Genomic DNA, 26,974 nt, shown 5'->3' with positions numbered 1-26,974 from the left:
CTTACGTGTTAGACATGCTTATTGGTTGCTAAGGAGAGATGCCAAATTAGACAAATGCAGTTAAACCACCATGAATGCTGTTAAAACCATGCATTCAAATCTATTTTAAAATTTTTATTCAGTTATGGAATGTCAGTTTGTTTTTCGTAAGTAGATTACAGTATTCTGGTTATATTTTTAATTGTTTTATCTATTTTGTTTGCCTTTTCTTTGCCTGAATTTTCATCAAGATTAGTCTTTTTTTCCTAATTTCAGTTTTTGTATCACCTGCTTCATTTATTTTTTTTCTCTGGTTATGAGGCATTTAATTCTGTCTCTTCTTGTGCCTAGAAATTTTTGATTGAGTGTTGAGCATCTTATATAAGTTGATTGGTGATAAAGAATAAATAAAGTCCTGGCAAAGTGCTGGGAATATGCTAAAGAGTCAATAAATAGTAAAAGTTATTGCTGTTGTTTGTCATCATCAGCATTCTGTAGCCTCTAGAATTTATATTTATGATTGAGTTTAGTCATGGAAACAATGTGTGTGTTTTCAAAGACCTTCAAAAGTATTTTAAACAAAGCTAAAGGGAAAATAGGTGTATTCATTTCATACTGTTAAGTACATTCTACCATCTTTTTAGGAATGCATTTTTAGAGTAGTTTTATATTTACAGAAAAATTGTGAAATAGAATTCCCATATATACCTGAACAGTTTTCCAAATTATTAACATTTGACATTAGTATAGCAGCACATTTGTTACAATTAATGAAAGATTATATATATTATTGTTAACTAATATTATAATTTCTTCAAACTTCTTTAGTTTTTACTTACTTCTTTTTTTTTCTGATCCAAGAATCTGTCCAGAATAATAATTACGTTTGGTCGTCATGTCTCCTTAGGGTCCTCTGGACTGTTATAGTTTCTAAAAATTATCCTTATTTTTGATTTACTTGACAGTTTTGAGAAATACTGGTCAGGTCCAATTCTTATTTTTGATTAGAGGAGTAAATGCTCCCCAAACTTTCAACTTATTATTAATTCTTTATTTTGTAAATAATGATATAAATATATAGTTTTGGACAAATTGGATTCCAAAAATTATTGATAAAATGAGTGGGATTCTAAATTAACCTGTAATTGTCAAATATACAGAAGGGAGTTATGAGAGATGAACTTGTCAAGGGCTGGTCCCCCAGAGTGCCTGTAAAATGAGTTTCATTTGCATCTTTAGTTAGTAGGATATTATTGATGGATGCTAACACAGAGTTCATAATAGATAGTATTCCTGGACAAGCCAGATGAAATAAAAGGAAAGAGGGCCTTAGCTGCTTTTAATTTATTTAAATGGAGGATAACCTAAGTATAACCTTTTTTTTTTTTAAGTTTTAAGTTTGGTTAAGCAATCTACCTAAGTCACCTTTCTTAAAAATGACAGAGGGGAAGGTAGAAAAGGGAAAAGGTCAAATATATGGTGGCAGAAAAAAAAATGACTTTGGATAGTGAACACACATTGTAATATACAAATTATATATTATAGAATTGTTCACCTGAAACCTGTATAATTTTATTAACCAATATCACACCAATAAATTTAATTTAAAAAAAAAGAATCAACAAAAAATGTAAAGAAGACCTCATGGCAAGTTATAGTCTGATGCCTAGTGAACAAAAACTATTTACAGAATATATTTTTAATTTCGATTTTCTAAAATACTCTAATTATTCATTTATTAATATATCATATATTGAATGTCATATACTGTGCTAGTTATTACCTGATGGTTCTGATGGTAAACAGTATTGTAAGCTCTGCATATTATATATGTCTTGATCTTCAACCCAATTACATAATAGAAAAAAATTAAGTTGTAATTTGAATGTTTAAGGTAGATTGTTACATAATAAATTTTATTTTATTTTTGCAGAACTATTATGGAGCTGCTAAGATGATTTTTTCAGACAACCCACTTGGTTTGAGCTGTGGAATGGTATGTCCAACCTCTGATCTTTGTGTAGGTGGATGCAATTTATATGCCACTGAAGAGGGACCAATTAATATTGGTGGACTGCAACAGTTTGCTGCGGAGGTATGTAGGATGTACACAGTTTTTCCTGTCTTAAAGTATATAAATGTTAAAGTAAATATAATCCTTAGTCCTTTGTTGATATCCAATATTTTTAGTGTGATGCACAGCTGAAGTGTGTTTTGTGCCATAAATGGTATTTTTATTCAACAATTTGGCTACAAATATGAAATCCTGTAAAATCGTATATCGAACTAATTACAATCCCAGAAGGATATTAAAATACTTTTACTGAAAGTTACATAAATTAAAGGACCTAAAAATATAATTTATTTATTAACTTTACATTGGAGTGTTTCAAGGGGACCCCATTACGAAACGGCTATCTTGCTAAACTGGTTCTTTTCCTTGAAACTCTCTTTAATCTTTATGGCTTAAAATAATACATCAATATTATTTTGTAATATTTTTTGAGTAATAAAGGGTAGAAAACTTTCAGAAACCTGAAACTCAGTAATATTCTTTGACATTGGATTTTGTAAACTTTTAGAAGTAGATGTGCTATTTGGATACAAGAATATAATGAAATAAAATGAAAGCGTTTGTTTTCACTATTTAGCTCATAAGTTTGGGTCATGGCTTTCTCTTTTGTGAATCCTTTGTAAATAACTTTGATTCTCTGGCACATCTTATACTCTCTGGGGTCTTCTGTATGGATTCAACTACCAGGTCAAGCCTCATGTACCATTTAAATGGTCAGTTTGTATGGAGGTTACAGTAAGATTTTGTAATCTTTGGGGTCCACTTGGCTAGAAGGCCAAATTAAATGCCAGTTCACACTAGATTTTTAGTTAATGACTTCCCTATCTTGTTTTGTCAACTTAAATACAACATATTCTTTCCTTTTAAGGCCCTTTCCATTATATCCCTCAAGCTTAAGTCTCGCTTTGCTCTTAGTAATAAATCAGGGTTATTCCCTTCCTGCTTACTGACAGGTTAATTCTAAGGAAGGGCTCCTGGGAATGAGAAAATGGAAACAATTTGAGGTTGTGAGTTGTTGCAATAAATTCTTGGATTTAATTTCTTTTCTTACCAAATTCAAAATTGTATTAGGCTTACCTGACCAGTGCAAAGTATAATCTTTATAACCTGAGAAAATCCTTAGTTGATGGAGAAGATTCACTTGAATTCTTCTACATCTTTCTTCAGGGACCCTTTGTCTCTTCATTGACCCAGGGCAAGTTGGCAAGGATGTAGTAAGTGAAAAGTCACATAATATGTATAAGAACTAACACTGCATTTCAAAACAAAATGAATTAATATAATATTGTTAGTTTGTCAGTGACCCAGATGAGAGAAACAGAAAAAGAGAGAGAAACACCATTCCTCTGAGAACTCTCACTTAGTTTTAATGTGGTTCCTACCACCCCTTCTCAAAGCAAAGTCTGTTTGTTTAATATATAGCATAGATTAGGATGGCATTAAATGCATTTTAAATGAGTCATAGAGTTTGTAATAGGAATGTATTTTTTATTTTATTCCAATTTTATTTTGTATAACTCTGGCTTTAAATGTATCTATCAAATCATAAATAAAAACCTCCCTGTGAAACTATGTAGAAAAGTTTTCCATTCATTTTATTTTAAGTTGGCTTCTTAGGGCAAGTTATTTTAGAAAGTTCTGTATTCTCTAAGTCAAAGGGTGGTTCGCTTAAATTGACCCAGCTGTCAAAGTTGTTGTGAAGATAAACAAAATACAAACAACATGTTAATTTACTGCCAGTGGAAAAAAATATAATGTGCGAAATACTAGCATTCTTTTAAACTATTAACTATTGATATTAGTACATAAGTCAAAGCAGAACCTGATGCAAATAATTTTGTTTTGGTTGTTTGATAAAACAATGACTGATTTTTGACCTTTAAAGAAATACAAATCTACTTTTTAACCAAATTAAGTAAAGGTTAGGAGAGCAGACTAAAATAGTATGATATTTTTCAAAGTTGTTTTTCCTATAACTTGTAAGTGATTTTTAAAATATCAACTCTGTAGTCTGCCATTATTGATTAAATCCGTACCTTATATTTTTCCATTTGAACAAGGGTGTATGATTTGAATGGACTGTAGTAGGAAGAAAGAAATCACACAAAGAACAGCCTGCTGTAGAATCAGGAGACCAGCTTTTCTTTCTTTTTTTTTGTCCTGTTGTCATTATTATTCAATCTTTGCAATCCCCACATCTGTAGTGATCTTGCTTCAGACATTTTTGTGTGCCTTTGGGACAAACAGGCTACAAGGTGATTCTGACTCTCTCTAGGAGGCAGTTTTTCCTAGTTCGATTAGGTCTAACAATATCATTCAATAAGATATTTTGACAATGATATTAATAATAATAATTTGGTTTAGATTTTCTTGTCATTCTTGTAAGAGTTTTAACATTTCTCTGCACAAATGTAACCCTTGAAATTTTTATTTTAAAATGTTTGAGTACTTAATTAAATTTTTAAGAAGTCATATACTTATCACACATAACAGACCAACGAGACTCTCATTGCCTCTCAAATTTAACTAATGAATTGTTAAGAAAGGAAAATGAAATGGAAATAGATCTTTCTACTCATATCTTAAAGTTTGAAAAGTAACTATAAGTAGATAATTAGCTGCATGTCAAATCAGTTCTCTTCTACTGATTTTAGAGTTACGGAGGCAACACAGAAAAATTAAAATTAAAATTCCAGGGCTCTAAAGTTTGACTTTAAATGTTAATGAGGGGCATAGAATTGGTATTTAAAAATTGCTGCCTCAATTATGAATTTTTAAGAATACATTATATTATATAACTAGTATCTAAACACAGTATTTGTTTTTTTGCAATAAACACTATGAAATTATTTCTTTTCATGCCTGTTAAATGTACTATTTGTGTGGCATATACTTCTTGACACTGCACTTTTAGTTTAGTTTTTATACTTTTAGTTAAGAATGGAACTGACATGAAATTCCAGACTAAATCACGTGACTCATTGAGAAGAAAATCACTCTTTATATTTTTCTTTAATCGTGTCTCTCAGTAGGTTTGTTTTTTATGTCAACTCTCATTGAACATTACTCAGTTCTGTCCCACCATTGGATACTATTTATATACCATCATATACTATTTTCATTTATTTCTATATTTTATTGAGTAAATACAATTCGAATCAATTTGATCAGTACTTATAATACAATAACAAATACACTATTACAACTTAAACAGTTAGGTGTTATGAGACTACATTAAGGAACATTTTACAATTACTTAAATTACATCGACATTTATATTTTGCTTAAATGCTACAATGATTAGCTCAAAGAATTGTGAATGAAGAAGGAACATGCTTACTCAAGTTAGTTTGTGATTATTTTAATAGGTCAAATATTATTTCTAACATCTTTTTTGAACAGAGAGATCACTAAAAACCTTCAGCTTTTGCCTTGTACAAGTGTATTTGAGGAGAATATAGAAATATGTATGCTAATAATAGTAGAGTATTGGACGTCCTCTTTCAAATAATATATTTTTCTAATACACCCCATCTACTAAATGGAAAAGTAGAGATAAAGAAAAAAATTACTGCAGTCCTCAAATTTAAACCAATTATCAAAAAAAGTACATAAACTGAAAAGAATGTGAGACTGAATATATGCTGTGTGTTATATTGATTGCTTTATAAGTAAAATAATCTAATGACTGAGATACTTCGGGGAGTGAATGAGGACATTATTAATAATTAATCCAGTGCAGCAGTCACAAACCAGACTATCCCAGGCAAATTGGCTGGTATGAATACCCAGTGTAATAAACTCCCACTAGGTAAGGATTCAATTAATCAAACGAACATTGATTGAGCATCGATCAGAACTAAGTGTTGTTGTAGGCTGCTTCTAAACTACAGGTCCTGAGAAACACTGTAGTTTCTCAGGAAAAAAATAAAAGACAACAACTGGAATTTCGTAGCAAACTTAATACGACATGTACATTTAAATCAGCCTCCTTGGACTGATAATCCAGTCTTCATTAATTTTTGTCACTTGGTTTTGGAGGTGATTAGACCTTAGTACAAAGGAAAAGAACAGGCAGGGAGAAAATGTGGAGTTACAGTACACCATACTTGCATAGCACTTCAATGCATTTTTGTGATATACCACTTCAAAATGTGGATAAACAACCCTCGAGACACGTAAACTAGATAACATTTTACCCATTTTAGAAATGAAGAAACAAAAGATCAAAGTGACTAAAAAAATCGTAGTTAACATTACACAAACTCCTGCTGCTCTGGAGAATGATAGCTACTTTACTTAGAACATGACTAATCCTCGAAATAGCCTTCTAGGTAAATGGTACCATCTCATTTTTTATATGAGTAACAAGAGGTTCCATGAACTTCATTAACTCCCACAAGTTCACATCTAGTAAGGGCAGATTTAGAATACAAAGCTAGTGTTCTGATTTTCATTATTTCACAAACTCTCACTTGGCCCAGATAATGTTACAAGTCATTGATACAAACTCAGTGTAAACCCAGGTTTTCTGGCTGCAAATTCACAATATTGCACATTGTTGGCTCAGCTACAGATAACTCAGTCACTGTACCTCACAACTCACAAAACGAGGTCACTGTGCCTTATTTTCTGTGAAATATGAAGCAACTATATTAAAGTAGGTTGTGTAAGATGAACACATGTGGCTTGTTTTCTTTGTTATACATGTTACTAGAAAGCTTTTTCTTCCTCCTTTTTTCTTGCATTTGAAGATTATTGTATAGCCAGGATCCAGGTTGTGTGAGGCCCAAGATGTTAAACTGGGAGTTCTATGAAAAATTACACATAAACACCTCTGCAAAATTTAAATACAGAGCTTTGGAAGGGGCCCATGCAGTGAGAGACTCTGAAGCTTAAGCTTATATTTAAAGTTTTATTTTAATTTGGAAAGCCTAAGCCTGATTTTGTGATGGCTGGTCTATAAGCAAATTTAAGAATGAACCTAGCACATTTTTAATACAATTTGGCAAACTAATCAGTAAGATCTATCAGTTCATGTAACTAATATAAAATTAAGATAAATTACCATGAAAATGAATAATAACCAATATTTATCACCAATACCTTTTGCAAGTCTTTTATAAATAGAATATGGATTAGAGAATACTTAGTAGATTAATGATATCTCACACTTGCCTTATTGTCCCAAACTTGTGTCATCTTTGAATAAAATTTCTCTGTATTAATACTTAAAACAGTATTGTCTGTAACTTGTGAATACTATTCATGCAAAAAAAAAAAAAGAGTATTTCTGGGAGAAAGCAGCTGCACATGTAAGCTGTACATTAAACAGTAATAAAAACTAATAAAATGCTGCTCTCAGGGATACAAGTGCTACTAATATCTGTTAAGGATTGATTTGTGTCTCTTCGTTTGGTTTTAATGCAATGATTAATAAAAAGAAATACTGCCTTGATAGATTTCACAAAATATCTGACATTTTTCTCCCCAAATCTTTAGGAATCTATTAAAAACACTTAGTGCTGGCACAATGATTGATAATAAAACTACAGGACTGAATGAATTGCTAGATGATTTTCATCACAATATTTTAATTTGTTTTAAAACTATATATTTATGTCTAGAGCTTTAAAATGTAAAAATAAATTCCAGAGATTTGGGACAATAACTTTGAAATTTGCCCAAATTGCATGGTGGTTAAGATTATTTGCTATTATTATTTTTTTCTTCTGAATTTGTTTTTGTAAGTCCAAATATATATATTCTTATGGGCACCTTACAATTTAGAATAATGGAATTTCATTGGTTTGAGTCTTAACAACTTAAAAATATGTACATTTTTATAAATATATTTTACGAATAATAGTAAAAGTATAATGCAATGATATTGTCTCAGTATGAATCACTCGTAAGAGGCATGATGCTGTAAGTTAAGATTTAAACCACCCATTTTGCTCCAGAGTATAATGATAAAAGAAATATAATAAGCACACCATAAAAATTAATAGCTGAGATTAAAAGGAAAATAGATAACTTTTAGGGCCAGAAATGGTATAGAAATATTTAACAATGAACAGAAAACTTGTGTCTCTCTCTCTGTAGGCTCTGCATAAACAATCGGGGATGATTGGGGTCTGACTGGTGTGGAGTAGTAAATACCAAAAGCATTATATATGGTAGACAAATAGACTCTTCTACCACTGGTAGAAAGTTTGTTTGTTTTTTTTTTTTTAAAAAAAGGTAGTACTACGGTGTAGTGCTGGAGTTTATGTGAAGCTGCAGAGGGAAGCAAAGAGCTGTGCCCCAGTGCTTCGGGCATGTGCCTAGTGGCACAGTTCCTCGATTCTCTGGTACCTGAGGACTGGAGATCTGGGCTACCAATAACAAACCTGGTTCTTCAGTTGGGGAGTTGAGTGATGCTGGGTAGTAGCCAAACATATTTGATATAGGAAGCAAGATGATAAAAATAACTTTACTCAGAAAAAGTGTGAAACAAAAAATTCAAAACTAGAAAAGCTAATGCTACCCATAATGATCAAAAGACTCAACCCAAAGATGGCTTTATCCTAACAAATCACAAATCGTGCCATAATTAGGCCTTTAAAATAAATAGGCATAAAATAATAGCCATAAAATAAGGTTAAATTATGAAATAAAAACGAGTTTGGTGCGAAAAATAGTTAAGGGAAAACATTCACTGAAATGAAGATACCAATAAAAGTTAAATTTTGAACTGAATACAGACATAGATATAATTTGTTAATTAAAAAACAATAGATCTGAGAAATTCCACCAGAGTACAGTAAAGAGATATAAATTTAAGAAGCTTAGAAGACTCCAATAGACATGTAAAAAGAGTTCTTGAAGTAGAGAGATTGGCAAGAGAAGCCTCAAAGCAGTTATGGTGGAGAATTTTCCCCAATAAAGGAAAGATGTAGATCCCTCACCTAAACCCATGGTTGGAATATTGTGAAATACTAAAGATCAGGAAAGAATTTGAGCTTCCAGAAAAGGTTAAAAGAGATTACTTTAAAATCAAGTGACAATTAGACTGACCTCAGACTTCTTATCAACATCAATAGATATCAGAAGCCAAGACCACACTATTTTTAAAGGACTGAGATAAAGAACTTTATTTCTCCTTTCACAGTTAGGACATTAAGAAAGATAGTTTTATGCATTTTTAATCTAAGGTGGTTTATCACTCACCTTGTTATAAGAACTACCAAAATTTAGTTGTTTTTTAATATGAATGAAATGAATCTGGAATGAGAGATGAAGGAAACGTTGAAGAAACCAGCAAAATATGGTGGTAATATAATTAAATACTGACTATAAAGTAATAATAATAACTCACTTTGAGGTGTTAAAAATAAAAATAGAAATAAAATTTTTTGTAATATTGATGAGGAAGGTGTTCGAGGTGAAGGTAAGGGAGTACAGTGGGTAGTTAAGTGTGCTGAGGGCCTTTCATATTGGAAGGAGAAGATTGATGCTCAATAACTTGAAAATATGTTTGTAAAAACATTGAAATATCTATGTTAAAAATTAAAATTTAATCAATCACGATAATTTACATTTATTAAATTTCCCTATTAAAACATAAGTGACTCTAGTATGGATTAAAAATTAATACAATAAATAGCTACATAATGCCTACAAGAGAAATACCTTAGCACAACACTTGAAAAAAGTGTTGGCTGAAAAAAAGATATCCTCTGCAAATACTAACCATAAGGAACTTAGTGTAGTGATATGAATATGTAACAGAAGTGAAATTTTAGGGAAAATAAGAAAAATAAAAACTAAGTAACGAAGAAAAATAAATGTCTTAAAAGATGTAACATTTATAAACTTGCATGTACATTACAACATAGACTTACTCAGAATGAATAAGATATTGAATAAGATTTATGAGATTGATTTAATAAATCTATAAAGGTTTCTGTGCCCAGCTACTCCAGAGTGAATGGAGCCCTTTCATGCACTTGTGTAACATTTATCAAAACTGACCATGTATTGGATCAGAAACAGTTACAGATAGAGTTTTCTAAACAAGTATATACAGACTGTATTTTTCCTATAACAATTAAATTAGAAATAAAATTTAAAATATGAAAAATGAAAATTATCAACAACAAACTTATGTTCGGAAATTTAAAAAGCACCTTTGTAAATAACTCATGGGTTAAAGAGATCATCATAATAGAAATTACAAACTTTTTAGACCTGAATGGCATCTTCCATTGATAACCTGTGAAATGCAGCCAAAGTCATTTTTTACATGAAAATTTATTATGTTAAGTGTGTATAGCAGAAAAGATAACATTATGTTTAAATTAGCAGTGTTTATCTCAAGGAACTAGAAAGAGAGCAAAGAAAGGGAGAGGAGTATGGTGGTGGTGGTAGTAAATTCTAGAAAAGCAGAAGAAAGGAAATTAATATGATAGACGATAATAAAATAGAGCATAAAAGCAAAAATAATAGTGACCTACAAAACAAATAGCTGACACTGGAAATAGTTTAGTAAATTATTTTTTGACATATTACATAATGACCAGTACATTTAAATTTTGACTGCTTTCTAATTACTGTTCTTTTACCATTTTATTAATCTGCTTATAAGTAACATTGGCTCCATAGTTAATCATTACTGCTATTTCTAGAAAACATTTTATAAATACAGAACTATCAGCTGAAGCTGATAGGATAGGGGAGGATCTCTTCCGTTCACCAGGTCTCCACCATTCTCTCTTGTCTCCCTGCCATTCTTTTGTCCCCAGCAAGCTGTACCATGGATTGGCTGGCCCCTAGCAGCTTTATTTTCCATTGAACGCATATCTGAGTGACTAACTAGATATATGTAGCAGTGTCTGAGTACAAAGATGGACAAGGTAGAAATGATGCTAGCCCCAGGGAGCTTATTGCCTATTGATAAAGAAAATTAAACAAGCAAATTACAAAGAAGTTCTAAGAGGGGGCAGTGAGACAGTATTACCAGAGCCAGTAGCTCAGAAACCTTATAGATAGCCTAGCAGGGAGAGGAAATTGAGTTGAGAAAGTGAAATTTGAACTGGATCCTGAAAAGTGTTCAAGAAGGGCAGCAAAGTCAGGAAGGGGTGAATAGGCACAGAGCATAGCATGATTAAATCCTGAAGGCAAAAATGTGCTTATACTTAGTTTGAACCTGCCTATGAATATGGATCAGTAAAGTCATTTATAACCAAACTCTACATACCTATGTTTTCAAATTGTATTTGGTCCACTTCAACCAATTTAATTCAATTGCAGGCTCAAATCTCAAACATAGCATGTAGTATATTCATAGTAAAATATGAACTATAATGTAAAAATAACAACTTAGGAATCACTTCTTTTGTCCATAAAATGAGCTGTCATACATACCTTTGAAGTTTGTTAGGACTGACAGATCTAAACACCTCGGAGAGTGCCCTATAAAGAAAAGGTGCTATCCTGGGAAGTTACCCACTTATTCATTCATTCTTCACAGTAAGTTGCAGAAGTAATTATTACTCTCTTAATTTTAGAGATGATATTTAGAGAGGTGTAGTCTTCTCCAAGGTAACGCATGTCATTTTAAAAAATATTTCACTCAGGTGTTATCTTTCCTCTTTTTTTAAATTTTTTTCCCCTCGTGGGATCCAAGAGAACCATATGTAAAAATGAACCCTGCACATGACAGATTGACGGTAGTAATTTTTCTATATTTAAAACATATGAGTACTCTTTTACCCAGGGAGCTAATTACTGAAGGGTCTTTGTCTTACTCATACTGTTGTCTGCTGTATAGAGGGTGCATAAAGATATTTACCAAACTAAAGTAAAAATGGAATAGATCAGAATATTCTGTTCTTAAAATTACGCAGCATTTTTACCATGCCAGAGATGTCTCACAATATCGTCTATTTTAATAATAAGAAAATCGTAAAACAACATCTTTAAGAATTACTAATACATGAATAATTTCGATAACTGAAAATTTGCCATAGCATGAAGTGTTCCTTATTTCTGATACATTTGAAACAAAGTTCCTAATTTGGTGCCCCTTCTGTGGCACCAAATTGTGAAGAAAACTTCCAGGTAGCCCAATAAAATGTCTTCTCAAAGGATGAGAACAATGAATAGTATGTACTCAGTATTTCCTTCGACTTATTTTACAAAAGGAAGCAAGTTTCAAAGAAAATTACATAGAAGCATCTCCTAGGAGGCATGTCGTTTGAGGTAACTTACTTTTGGATGCACAAATAGCAATTTGTCTCCATTCATGCATTCAAATAGGAACCAGACTGTCATATTGCTAATTAGATAACTCAAAGAAACTGAAACCAGCACAATGAAAATCAATGTATTATTTTTGTTAATATTTCTCTTAGACTGACACTGATGAAATATCTATTTAGAAATGATCAGAAATTAAGTTTCATTTTATAATGAAATCAAGTTAAATATTGCACAAATGTAAATTTCTTCAGAGGTATGTAGAATACAACCATCCTTTTGCAATTCATCCTTCAACTAGAGTAGATATTCCAAAATTTATAGGAATATTTTACTTGTCATGATTTTTCCAAGTTTATTTTTGCTATTACTTGGTTAAGAAGAACAGAGTGATTGAGGAAGAATTATAGCTACCAAATATTTGTGTTTGTTTTCATTATGTACCATTTTAGAAAGAAAGAAAGAAAGATTAAAATGAGAGATATCCTCAAATTAGAACTGGTAAATATCCTTGCATTTGCCATGTTATGTCCTTTTTTTTCATTTAGAGAGCACTATATAATGATTAGAAAACTATACTGTTTCTGTCTCCAGAATGTGAGGAGACTTGAGGGGAAATCCCATGACCCCTCTCTGTGCCTCCATCTTTTCATTTTTAAAATCAGGATAATCTCTCCCTCGCCTCAAAATAATGTGAAAATTATGTACAAAATGCTAGTAGAGTCAATTTGAAGTGATGAAAGACATGCACTTTCCAGATGAGTGAAAGGTCAGAAATCACAGGGTGATTATGCAAAGAAATGTATTTTAAAATGCTCCCCAAGAAGAATATTGACCTATAAATAACTGTTCTATATCATGGAAGAACAACAGTCTTTCCTTGGTAACTGCTACTCATTTGTGGATCCTATCACTAGAGTTCAAGAATTTTGAAATTCATCAAAATCTTGTTGGATGCCTACTATGCAATAGAATTCTAGTAGACCCTGGGGTTACAGATATGCATCACTATTTTCTTAGTTCTTGGGAGTTTTTAGTTATTGGCAAGCCTGGGCTTTTGATTAAAAATCAGGCATTGTGTATGAAAATTGTAGATGCCTTGGTTGACTTACTATGCTGCACAGAAGGTTCACTCTGTGAGAACTAATGATCTTCATTCAAAACGGTCTGAGCTGATTCAGTCTGGGTTGCTTATCTGACTCTGCTTTTCCCCACTTGTAGCGTGTAGCCCTCTACAAGTTTCAGCTATGTGCTGGGTTCTTTATTATGGCTCTTCCTATTTTAGCTACTCCTACACTCCATTTTTGTTTCTTCTGGACCATTGGAGTACAGAAAGCTTCCTTCTGCCTTACAGAAATTTTATTTAAATGCTTAGCCTTTTATCCTATGCATTTTAAGAATTAAGCTCACTTTTCTGCACTTTCTTCTGCTTCCGAATTCTGGCCTCCTACATTCCGAAAATTGCTGTGCATCTCTATTCCTAGAAGATTGCCCAAATCTCTCTTGCAGTCTCCTCTAAGCTGTGGTCCTTTACAAGATTCTTAGCTTTCCTCCTTTTGCTAATAAATAGCCGATTCCCTCAAGGTGAACTGTCATCCCACTTCTCTGCTGTTCCTTTGTGTCTGAGATCTTGGCCCCTCTTACTTCAATAGCTCTCCAATGCTTCCATCTGATTTTTGAAATGTTATCCTTCAAAAGCTAATCTATCATAACCAGAAGCAAATGTCAACAAATTATTTATTGAATGTGTCCTGTGTGCCACATTAGTGCTAACTGCTGGCAGTACAATAATAACATGTTTTTTTTAAATACCTAAAACATGCAGTTATTAAGTGATATGTGCAAGTGTTTTTATATATGATATACTCTGTGACCCAGGAACTAACGTCCTACTGACTAACATGGACATGTGAAACACGGATATGTTGCTAAGTGGTTCTGTTAGAGGCATACAAAGTATGTTATTAGGAACTCAAAGAAGCACTTAACACTTAGTTAGAGGTGGGAGTAAGGAAAGTGAGCAAGGATGCTTCCTGTAGGAGATGTGACCCTAGAAAAGAATTTCAAAGACTGAGAAAAAGTTAGTCATCATAACTTTTCATTTAGTTGACCCAGTACAACTTGTAAGTATGCCATATTACTACTGAAAATGTACTTATTTCTATTATAAATGCCAATGCATTTGAAACATTAAAAATGTTCGAGGATATAAAAATTAGTTTAAAATTTTTAACCATGGCAATTGATTTCTCCACAGGTGTTCAAAGCGATGAATATACCACAAATCAAAAATCCTTCTTTGCCTCCCCCAGAAAAAATGCCTGAAGCCTATTCTGCAAAGATTGCTCTTTTTGGTGCTGGGCCTGCAAGTATAAGTTGTGCTTCCTTTTTGGCTCGATTAGGCTACTCTGACATCACTATATTTGAAAAACAAGAATACGTTGGTGGTTTAAGGTAATGCCTACATTTATTTCATGTTTATAGTATCAAAAATGATGGGGTAAAACAATTATGAATATTGTTGGTTCATAATTATATGGGAACTTCAGGCTCACAGATGGTATTTTAAATGTTCTTTTTCCAAATGTTCAAATTTTGATTTTATTATTCACTTTGAATTTGAAGTTGGCTTTAAGCAATATTTATTTTAAATTTCTGTCTAGTTTTGTGAATTTAAGAGAAATCTCAGAAAAACATTTTGTAGATAGAGGAACAGATCCTATGAAAACTTGTTTCATCCCTGTGAATCTTTCCTTTAATGGAAATCTATCCAAAATTATGAAAATTAGAGATGGGGAAAACCTAGCTTCACAGAATCTTGGACAGTTCATTTTATTGTGTAACAGATATGTTGTTCTGCACACATTTTCAGTTTTCAGTCTCTTAAGTTTAGCACTTGATTATCTCAGAGTCTACTAAAAATGTTTAGATGTACATTTATTCAGTTTATCTCATAAATACCATAAATATCAAAAATAATAGTTGATATTAACCAGTATAATTTATGTAAACCAAGATTCAGTCACATGGTTTTTTATTTCCATAAAGAGTAATGCATCTAAATGGAAAATGTTCATTTTGTATCGGCAACTTTCAGATATTAAAACCAAGCTTAGAAATTGGATGGAGCTTATTTAAAAATGGAACTCTATAGTGTACATATATTACTTATGATCATAAAGAAATAAAGTTTATTATAATCTGGGAGTGGATATCGCTTAAAATATTTGATGTAAAAATGACAAAGTATTTGGGTGGTAAGTTAATAATATTATTCAATTTATTGTTGTTTTCCCTAAATGTGTCATTGTTCATCAGAAAATCATGGATTATAAAATACAACAATTTTGCATGTCTGTTTCTATACTTAGCATTTAAATTTTGATGGCTACTGAACTATTATTGAAGCAGCACATTTTTCATATTTAATCACAGAGAATAAATTTAGTCAAGTTATGGCTAAATTTGTGTTTATGTTTTCGATGTGTTATGACACCTATAAATATGTGTCAGTAAATGTATAAATTTCATTATTGGTCAAGTAACAATATGCTAAACCCAAGATTAGCTTTCATTAATATTAAACTATTTGAATCATCAAACAAAAATATCACATAATATGAGGCCCATAAAAGAGAATATAAAGCATAAACTGAAGAAAGAGTAACTGGATTGGCACAAAATAATCATTTTTCTGTATTAATGTTTCACCACTATGAGTTTTAAGGTATTACACATATTTTGTAATTTTTTTCCCTGGAAATAAAGTACCTAATATATTATTTCACCAGAATAATTTAGACTATCTTTTTAAATGACATTTTACTATAGCTTTATTAATTAGAAAACATAATCTGTCAGCAACATATGTATAAGCATTATACATTTTTTTCAATTATACACAGCAACAAATATGTGAGCTAATTTAAAAAAATATGAACTTAATTGTTGTATACCCTTGTAGACTAGGAAAAATCTTTTTGCCCTGTAATTGCATTTCTACAAGAAGCTAAAATGGAACAAGCCTGTTTGGGAATTGTTCTACTGACAGTTTTGGTGGAAGACTTTACGGTTGTTAGCATCTTTCTCTCTCTCTAACTCAGATTCAGGGTAGACATTTCTAAACCATATAAACTGGCCCTAAACTTGTCCTTTTATATATTTGCTGGACATTTTCTAGTGGGACAGTGGGACACATTTTTCTGGCTTAATGACCAGACATGTTATTTTTAATTTTTTTTAAGTTTATTTTCTTTCCTTTGCTTTTCAATCTTCCCAGTACCTAGGGACAATACAAAGTGTGACAGCGTTATAGAAACCAACACTGGAATTTAGCCAGAATTACAACCACAACACTTTTCTGTTAATTTATTTTCAAACAAGATGTCTGTCATTTTCTTGTACCTTCAAAGTGGCTAAAAAAGATTAAATTAGCTTTATATTTGAAATCAATTGCTTAAAGAGGTGATGTCAAGTTTTATCTTTCCTTTTCCTTTGCATCCAAATAGATTATTTCATCCCTGGTAAATTAGGATCCCAACTACTTTTTTAAAAAATCACTATAGGTGGTGAAAAAGAATCAATTATTTTTGATACCGCCACAAATTTATAAAATAATCAGTAGGTTTGCTTTCCTCCAACTGTGGCTGTTCAAGACACGAGTTTAAAAGAGTTAAAGAGCTTGATATTATAACAGAGATAAATAAAGATGGCGTTAAGAGGCTTTAAGTGTTCATGTATGTATATACTTTCTGATTTTTTCTTTTACTTATAAAAATGAATATACATGAATTATGGCATTTTTTTTAGGTGGGATAGCCAGGGCAACATTGTCCTTTGCTTTAACTATTTTAGATGTTACAATGTTTTCACTATGTCTGTTGCCTTCCATATTGCTTGATAATATAGAGAAATGGGGTTTAGATGAAATAATTATAGCAATCGGAAGTATTTTGAGAACATGTGTGAAGCAACACAAATTTAAAGCCTGGTACCCCTGCCATAATAAATGAAAGCAAAGCTCTATCAAAGTATAAGTGTGCTTCAAAAAGAATTGAATGGAGTTGTTATCAGTAAATTCCATTTACATGAAAGAAATGTGAGCATAGAAGAAAGACGATTTTTTTCTTTCAGGGTATCTAGCACTTCACTGACTGTACTAAAGATTTATGGTTTCCACAAGATAAACTTCTTTCAAAACTTTAGATTGTTAAAAGGGCATAGATAAAAGAATAACTGTTTTTATAAACACAATAAACTTGAGAAGTAATTATTCCAATCAAATTTCATTTTCTGTTCTTTTATCCCCTTTCTTACCAGCAGTCTTGATGGTAAGCTCATTTATTCTCATGATTTCAATTATCATCTATATGCAAATTATTTAAAATCTGTATCTGACCTGACCTCTTCCTCTTGGTCCTGGTCAACATGGAAGTCCTGGACATCTCCTCTATACACTTCATCAGACCAATACTGTGCCTCTTTCTGAGTTTTTTGTCACAGGGGATGGCATCACCAAAACCAGGGAATCATCTGGACCTCTCTTCAGTATCCTGGCAATTTTTATTTTGTGAATACTTTTAAAAATATAATCTCACCCCATCTCTGATGTCCTTAAGATCTCAATTCTTGCCTCACTGCATAACCTCCAAATGGTTCTCTATGCTTCCTGATGTCTTTTTAAATCCATTTTCCTTGTAGTTTCCAAATCTGATTATATCTCTCTTCTACTTGAAATCTCTCTATAACTTCTCATAGCCTACGAGACAAAGGACTTGGCTTGGCACAGAAAGCCTTCCATGACCTGATATTTACCTGTCTTTCCCCTTTCTCCATCTCTTTCTCCCTCCCTTTTTCCTCCCTCCTTTCCATCCTTCCTTCCTTCAATATTTATTGATCTGCTACTATGTGCTAGTCATTATCTCAAGCACTAGAGCTACAAAAATGGACAAATCAAAATGCTTGTTCTCATGGGGCTTATATTCTGGTGATGGGAAGGCAGACAGTAAGCAAATAGTAAACCAAATTTTGAATATGTCTGGTAATGAAAAATGTACTAGGGGGTTTTGAAAAATGTACTAGGGGGTTTTAAAAAATGGCAGTTTAATGGTATGCCTTATACATTTGGTATCCAGAGTGGATTATTTAACATGCTTATCCTCTAGTCTATATAATAAACTTACTTTCAGTAAGAATCATGTAATCATTGGCAATAATAATTATTTTGAATTATTTTGAATTATTTCTATAAAACAAATATTAATAATTAAAACATTCAATATTAAAGATATAGTTCACACTATTTCATTATTTAAAATTTTTAAACACAAATGAAAACTTGTAGTTGTGCAAAATTACAGAATTGAAGCAATTCATGTGGGCTTCATGTGCTCTCATTTTATCAATTTCAAATCAACTGTTTAAAGATTGAAATACGTAATATTGCAGGAGTGGAGACAAGCTGTCTACGGGCAAGTGGAATGAGTAATGCTTATAGCTGAGTCAGCATGTGCCAGTGGCCACTCTGACTACAGTTTTTCATATTACTTCCATGTAGAACTCAATATTTATTAAAGAATGAGTAATAAAAATAAAACATATACACATATTATTAAAACTCTATAGCAGCCACAGCAATTATTTAGAATTTAGATCTACCAAAGATTTATTTGGGGGAGGGGGGAGAACAGTGTTTAGAATATCACTGACATTGTTTAGAGTTATCAGTTCATGATGATAATATAAAATGGACTTATTTTAGTCAGTCTTATAACTGTTTTTAAATAGTCTTAAAACAATATACCCGCTTATTGCCTATGCTTGGGTTTAGTATGAAGCTGGTAAGGGTTAGAGGTTGATAATGGAGTTTGAGGCTTGAGCAACCCGTAGACTGGGGTTGTCTGAAGACCAGTGTTAGGGTGGAGGAACCAAAGTTTAGTTTAGGGCATGACAAGTTTGAGATACCTATTAGATATCCAAGTGACTGTAAGGGTCCTGAATTTAGGAAAATATGTGGGTGTCATCACATATTGATGGCTTTTGAGCTGAAACAGGAAGGAATTCACTTGGTACCCAGGATGCCTGATTCTAGGCTTTCTGACAGCCTCTGCTCCATTTCCCACCCCCTGTACACAGGATTTATACCTTTTCCCTCTTCCCCTTTCTGTAATTTCCCCATCCTCAGTCAGGTACCTTCCCTCATCTTCACTTATCTGAAAGCTGATTGTCACATTTCATCTACCTTATTATGTCATCTCAAAGTAAGCCTTTCCTCCTTTGAAACACTCTTGTTTGCATTGGACTGTGTATGTGTGTATATCTCTCATCTGTCTGCTGATCTCATCCATTGGTGAATATAAATATGTCACATTTGTAACACTCAGTAATCACATCCCCACACCCTGCCTACTTAATTATGACCTAATCTAACCAACACTTTCTAGTACCTCACCTACTTATTTTCTGTTGGAGAGGTTTAGAGATGTGATTCTCACACAATTATTCATTTAATACATGAGCTAATCTGTGCTAAATGTTGGACATAGTGCTTGTGGGAAGTATGAAGGTCTAATCAGACTTGCTCAAACCCCAGCAGCTTGGCACCCCATTTATTCTGATGCCTACTTCTGCCTTCGAAGTTATATACTTCTCCGTTGCTTGGGTTTCTTCCTCCTAGGTTAGGTATGCCTTCTTTTCTTTCTGGTCAACAGAAAAGTTGTTCCAGCTTCTTATAGCCTGCTCTTTCAGAGCTGTTTCTTAATTCAGAACCATTGACCTATATGAGCATCATTTTTTAAAATTTTATTTTATTTCATATACTTCTACTGAAATCCCATAAAAATTCCAGGTTAGGGCTGAGCCAGAGAGAAAAGTGCTCTGCTCACAATGTACCTGGATATGTTTAGAGCTTTACCTTGCTGCAGTTGGTTTATTTGACTGGAATTCTTTATCCACAGCTCCTTGCTTTTGCTTTCCTATTCAGCCTTTGAGGAATTTCATCAGACCCTAATTTTAGTCCATTTCACTCTCCCACAGAGCCTCACGCCTATCAAAACTGGGTGTCTGTGTCCACATACAATCCATAATATTTAAGAATCTTTCAGCTTAGACTATGAAAGTTTAGAGGGAAAAAAATGTCCTCTTCTCTCTTAGGTTCACTGGCTGGGCCTGTGAAATCAACTGACAAAAAAAAAATTAACAGATAAATGAAGTTTATTAACATACGCATTGTGTACACGCATGGTAGAACTCTGATGAGTCACTCAAAGGAGTGGTCAGAACTTAAGGTTTATATAGCATTTAACAAAGAACAATACATTTGTGTGGAAGTGGCAAGACAAAGGGAAGGACATTAGGCATTTAGGGGTGGCACACTGTGAGAAGGTAGATATATGGGAGAAACTCATGGAAGATAAGGGTTATTAAGTTTTGTAGTGTGGATTCCTTTTGGTGCCTGTTTCTGGGCTGATAAGGGTCTAGAATTGTTTCTTGGTGATTAAGAGTCCTGCCTTTCCTGGTAGGGAAAGGGAGATACACCTTTGCAAATTTATGTCCTGCTTTTAGGCAGATAGTAGGGGGGCAGAGAGCTTTTTTTTTTTATCTGCTTCTTTTCAGTTGCCTTCAGCTCAAGATAATTCTTATGCCAAAGTGGCATTTTTGGGGATGGAATGTTATGATACCTTACAAAGGCAAGCCATCTGTGGTCCCCAGAGCATTATGACTTCTGAGGTAGTGTAGCTGGAGTTCGCAAGTCAGCTTAAGACATTCTTATTGCTGATCTAGGTCCAAATTTATTCTTATGTATAATCTCATGTCCTCACCATATGGAAGGCCCCTTTAGTATAAGGTCTTGATTTTACACCGTTTAATACTTTGCATTTTGTATAGTGCTGAGCATGGTGCCTTGCCAGTTGTTTGATATATAGAAAATATTGAATAATCCAGTTCTTAGGCCACCAAAGAATGCAAAGTTTGCATACATATTTTGGAAGACTTTGCACTGAATTATCCAGTGGCTTCATTTTCAACAATTATTTGATTATTTTCCAAATTAATCCCTATAGTGCCTGGATATATCTCTCTCATTGCATGTACTACATTTCATTATAACTCTCTGTTTTATGGAACTTTCTTCTTCAGAATGAGAGCTTATAAAAGTGGGAATTTGGTAAAATTTACCATCAAATTGTGGCAGCTAACAGTGTGCCTGGCAATTTGTAAATGTATGTTAAATGAATAGATAAATGAATAAATGAATTTCTATATATTCATGAATATATATAGCCTTTTTAATACTATAAAACATTGAAAAGTTATTTTTGCTTACCTTTAATACTCTAAACTATTATACTATTGAGATGATTATATTTTTTTGTTTTAAGTGCAAATAGTGAGCACTGATATTACTTATTTATGACTGTATGATTTGGGGACCCTTGTTCTTTTCATAGAAGATGAGTTTGCTATAAAAACATTCTATAGATCACATGGAACTAATCCTGTAATATACTAAATACAGTAATATAAAGCTACAGATTTGAATTTGAACAAGCTAGAGGTGTACTTATAGAATATATATGTGTGTTATATGAATATATGTACATTAAACCTTATATATACTTTAATTTTTGATTTTTTAAGATTTTGTTTTCTTAGGAATTTCTTTTAGAATTATTAGTAGATAAATCAACTAAAATACTTTAATAAACTTAATAGTTCTGGAAATGCTTTTTTATTATTTGCTTTCCATTGTTTATTATTTGCTTTCCATTGTTTATATTTATTTTCACATCAGTTTCTACTGTAGCCCATATAATATTTTATCATGCATATAAAAATTTGGGTTTCCTCATACTCATTATGTGATGTGAAAATATCCTTAGAAGAGATACTTAGCCCTTTAATATTGCTCAGAGAGACATATTGCACTTTTTAAGATTGGTAATTTTTTCACAGATGTTTCTTCTTCTTTTTTTTTTTATCAGTACTTCTGAAATCCCTCAGTTCCGGCTGCCATATGATGTAGTAAATTTTGAGACTGAGCTTATGAAGGACCTTGGTGTAAAGGTAAATGAAAAACATAACACATGTGTATCGCTCAAAGAGAAAGGAGTAAGGTCTACACTAAAGATTAACAGCAAAATGTCACATATTTTAGGAAAGAACAATTAAAAGCTACACCAGGCAGAGGCAGAAAGATGCTTCTCCTTGCTTAGGGCATTTGTCTGTCTACTGTCTGAATGCCACTAGCCTGGAAAAGAGCAATCAATAGTTCTCATCTGGCACGCCTGCATGTGATTAATTGTCTGTAAGAAACAAATTCCTAAATTGCTTTAGGGGTTCAGTGCAGCTAATAGAAGGATTTGGTTTCTTTAATCACGTTTTTTTTATGCAAGTTGTGTGCACACTGAAACATTCATGTTTCACAATTCAGAACATAATTTCTTACAGAGGTTCATTTTATTTATTGTATGCATCATGTCAGTAGTGTTAATGTGATAATCCTTTCTCAACATAAGTAGTGAATCAGTGGAGTAGAAAGCAACAGCTTTGTATTTCATTGTTTTGCAAAATAAATATTGTGGCGCTCTTTTAAACGTGGTCAAAAAGTTGACACATTGTACTTTGAAAATATAGCTTTAGATATTCCTATTTTTTTCTATTATTTAAGAATGTCACACATATTGCTATTTATGTCTCAAAAATGTTAATTTTCCATTATAGATCTAACACAATAGTTTAATAAAATACTGTGATTTACATAATATATTTTGTAACTACATGCAAAAGATGTTTTGAAAAGTAATTAATAAACTACTCAGGACTTGCATTTAGAAATAAAAATTAGAGTAATCAATAAAAGGGGAAACACTCAAAACAATATTTTGTGCTTTAACACTTTTAATTACATTTTTTAGCAGGAGTTTGGTGATGAAACATTTACACATAATTACTAAACAAAAAATGTTATAGCAATATGCAGTACAGATGTGCACAACTTCGTGACAATAGCATTCAAAAATATGTTTAAAATACATGATTAAGGGCAATTATTTACTTTTAAAATATATTTCGAAACGTTTTTAATCTCTTTGAATAAGGAAATATTTATCGAGTCTTCAAGCTAATATATTAGGTGTTACTACCTATTGAAGATTAATCAGAAATTAATTTTTAGTTAAATTCTGAATTTATAAGTAATTGCAAAATTGTATTCAAAATCACTGTTATTAGGTAACTCATCAAAAGATATAGTAATATTCAATGTACTCAGTGCCAGAAAATATACATTTTAGCTACAGTCATACCACTTTCTAAATTTATAGTCAGATAACCTTGACAAAGTCAATTAATATCGCTAGCTTTGTTCATTATCTATTCACAGGTAAAAGTATACTACTACCATTTGTGCAAAATATAAATTTATCTACTTATATATGCAGAGAATATCTCTGGAAAGATAGAAGAATCTGATAGAATGCCTTTGGCAAGGTGTGGGATGGATTTATCACCTTTTTATACATTTGAATTTTACACCCTATGAATTTATTACATTATGAAGAAAAAATTAGAACCCACATTAAACAGAAGATTAGTACTGTCTTGTCTATCTCTGTTTTTTTTTAAGATGCAAAAGAAATAAAATATTCAAACTTGCTTTATAAACAATAAATTGTATGTACAATTCTGAGGAGTAAGAGCAATGAGATTCTTTTTCAGTTTTGTGAACTTGCACCCATTGAGATACTGCAGCTTTTATGACCTATCAACTTTAACCATACGTTTTAAAAAGTGGTCTACACTTGTTACTCCCTTTTCATCATCACCAGATTCTTTTTAACTTGCCTTCTGTTTGTACCTCTCAACCAGCATTATATATGTTAAAATCAACAGTAATTTCCTGGCAATAGAATGAATTGTATTCTAGGTTCATACTGTTTAACTCCTGTGCAGCATGTGACACATTGTTGTATGTGTGTATGTACGCACGCGCGCGTGTGTGTGTGTGTGTGTGTCTGTGTGTCTGTGTTTTGGACTTTATGGTCTAGCATTATCTTGGTTATTATCTGATTTTTTCTCTTTCTAATGGGTTTGTTTCATTTATTCAACAAATAATTATTGAGAGTTACTTTTGCCAAGTATTGTGCTAAGGGCTAGTTTACAACCATTCTTCTTTTGAACGCCAGTCTTGTATTCTTAATAGTTTAATGACCACATCTATCATCCAAATAACATAAATTCAGCATATCCAAAACCGAATTTAATTCATCATCTTCAGTCCTAACTATGTTCTTTAGCTAAATTTCCTGTTGAATAATTTCATTTTATTTCATATCTACTAGTTTGATAGATTGGTTCTTAAATTTTTCGAGTGAAATATTGTCATAAGAAAATAATGAAAATTTTATCTGCTCTCTATTTGTACGCTAAATATATATTTTTTTCTATTATTTGATTGTCTGGAATCTCTCGTATGTTATAAAAGAGTTACAATACATAGGCTCTTTTCTGGTCCGTGAGATAACATTTTAATCATAATGAATAAAACTTTCTTTTTTTAGAATATTGAATTTTTATTCATTTTTTAAACTTTTGTTGGAAAGGAGGTATTAGGTATTAGATATGCCCCCTTTAAAACCTTATGTTCAGTTAGTATACTTATATTAAACTTTGCATTCTGGAATATATCCACTTTGTGTCATGTTTTGTTACATCTGTACATATAAAACTAGATTTTTTTCTTACTCTTTTTAAAAATTTCCTTTACATTCTCTTACTTATGAAATAAGTATTAAAACCAGAAATATTATAGGAAATAGTAAAATACGGTTGCTGTCCTTGTCGACTTTTAAATCTACTAAAAGCCTATTTTTATTTATTTTGTTTTATTTTTATTTATCTTTGTTACTTTGGGTAATAGAATTATGTGAGTCTTATAAAAATAAACTTCCCAGGATTTAATTATTTTATTATGGATAAGAATATTGTCTTGAAACTTACCTTTCTTGCCATATTTGAAAATTTTATCTTTCTAACTTCAAAACCTTTTTATGAGAGAAACAACTTTGACCTTTTCTTTTTCTATATAGTTATCAACCTTTTCACCTATTTTATTCTCATGTTAAATTGTCCTACATATATATACATATATATGTATATATGTGTATATATATGTACATATATGTATATATATTCTTTTTCATTGAAACTTTTTAATTAGCATAGATTTAAACATGTTATTCCAGTGTACAATAAAAATATCTAATCTGTACTTGTGATTATTTTTGCTTTTGTGTTTTTAAATTTATACATCGTGTTTTCTTAACTTTTCTTCTTAATAAGACTAGGTAGTGGCTTCTATTCGTTAATGTACTTTTAAAAGAACCAGGTCCCAGAGTTTTATATTTCCTCATTCACTATCTGCTGACTTTATCTTTATTAATTCTTTCTCTCTCTCTATATATATACTTATTTTATTTTTAACCTCTCGAGCTACGTAATTAATTTTTATTTTTCTAGGTAGAATAATGAAACCATTTAAAGTTATTAATTTCTTTCTGAATAAATCCTTGTCAGCATCCATGTTTTTTTATTAGCATTATTGTTATTTTTCTCATAGTTTCATTTTCCCCTTTTACACAGAGTTGTTTAGGAAAATATTTTTGTTTGCTTCTTTATTCTTGTGGTAGAATTCAATTTTTTTACTTATTAGCAGGATATACAATTTTTAATTTATCAAATATATTTTCAATGGATTTCACATCTGAGGATCATTTCTAGTATAATAAAATTATTCTTTAGAAGAAATAGCCTTTTAGCTGTTATATTTTTATAAACTCTCTTGATTTTATAATAAAAATTTCAATGTAGACCACTGCAATTTATTTTTTATATGTGATTGGTTTTATTTATTTTATTTTATTTATGTACATTTTATTAATTTCAAGTATACAGTACATTGGTTAGACATGTATGTAGTTTATGAAACAATCCTCCCGATTACTCTGTCTTCCCTCTGGCTCTACATGTAGCCATTACTTTACTGCTGTCTGCATTCCCCAAGCAGTGCACCCCATCCCCGTGACCATCTATCAACTACTAATTTGTACTTCTTTAACCCTTCGCCACTATCTTCCAGCCCCTACCAAACCTCCTCACCTCTGGCTGTCACCGGATCATCCTCTATATTTGTGGGTGTTTTCGATTCGTTTGTTCTTTCTGTTCCTTAGATTTCGCATATCAAGTGAAGTCATATGGTATTTATCTTTCTCTGTCTGTCTTATTTTGCTTCATAATCACCCCATGGTCCATTATCATTGAAAATGATAGGATTTCATTTTTTTAATGGCTAAGTAATATTCCGTTGTATATACGAACCATAACTTCTTTATCCAATTGTCTGTTGATGGGCATTTAGGTTGCTTCCATATCTTGACTATTGTAAATAGTGCCACTGCAATTTATATTTAATCCTACATGGACTTCAATAAAATCTCTTGTGATATTTGTATCAGACTATGTTACTAATCTTTTAGTTAACTGCTTTTTGTTTGTTTTACAATTCAGAATTTAGATGGATATAAATAGTTTTGTTTCATAGTCTATATTTTTAATGACTTTATTTTTTTGAAACTAGAAATGTAAATCTACATAAAGATCTTTCATTTTTTCTAAATATGT

The 26,974-nt window shown here is 31.7% G+C and overlaps 1 protein-coding gene across 3 annotated transcripts in view; it reads left to right on the top strand.

The window, feature by feature from the left end:
* The window catches only part of DPYD (dihydropyrimidine dehydrogenase), a 701,368-nt gene that overhangs the window by 171,209 nt on the left and 503,185 nt on the right, over positions 1-26,974 (top strand). For all 3 annotated transcript variants that reach the window (XM_039869542.1, XM_039869543.1, XM_039869544.1), the window contains 3 exons: positions 1,913-2,074; positions 14,553-14,749; positions 22,279-22,360. In XM_039869542.1, coding sequence (XP_039725476.1) covers positions 1,913-2,074; positions 14,553-14,749; positions 22,279-22,360 — 441 coding nt within the window. The remainder of the gene's footprint in view (positions 1-1,912; positions 2,075-14,552; positions 14,750-22,278; positions 22,361-26,974) is intronic.

The sequence above is a fragment of the Pteropus medius genome, unplaced genomic scaffold, assembly GCF_902729225.1.
Source record: "Pteropus medius unplaced genomic scaffold, Ma_sr-lr_union100, whole genome shotgun sequence".
In the NCBI taxonomy this organism is placed as follows: Eukaryota; Metazoa; Chordata; class Mammalia; order Chiroptera; family Pteropodidae; genus Pteropus; species Pteropus medius.
This window is presented reverse-complemented; position numbering and strand designations above follow the sequence as displayed.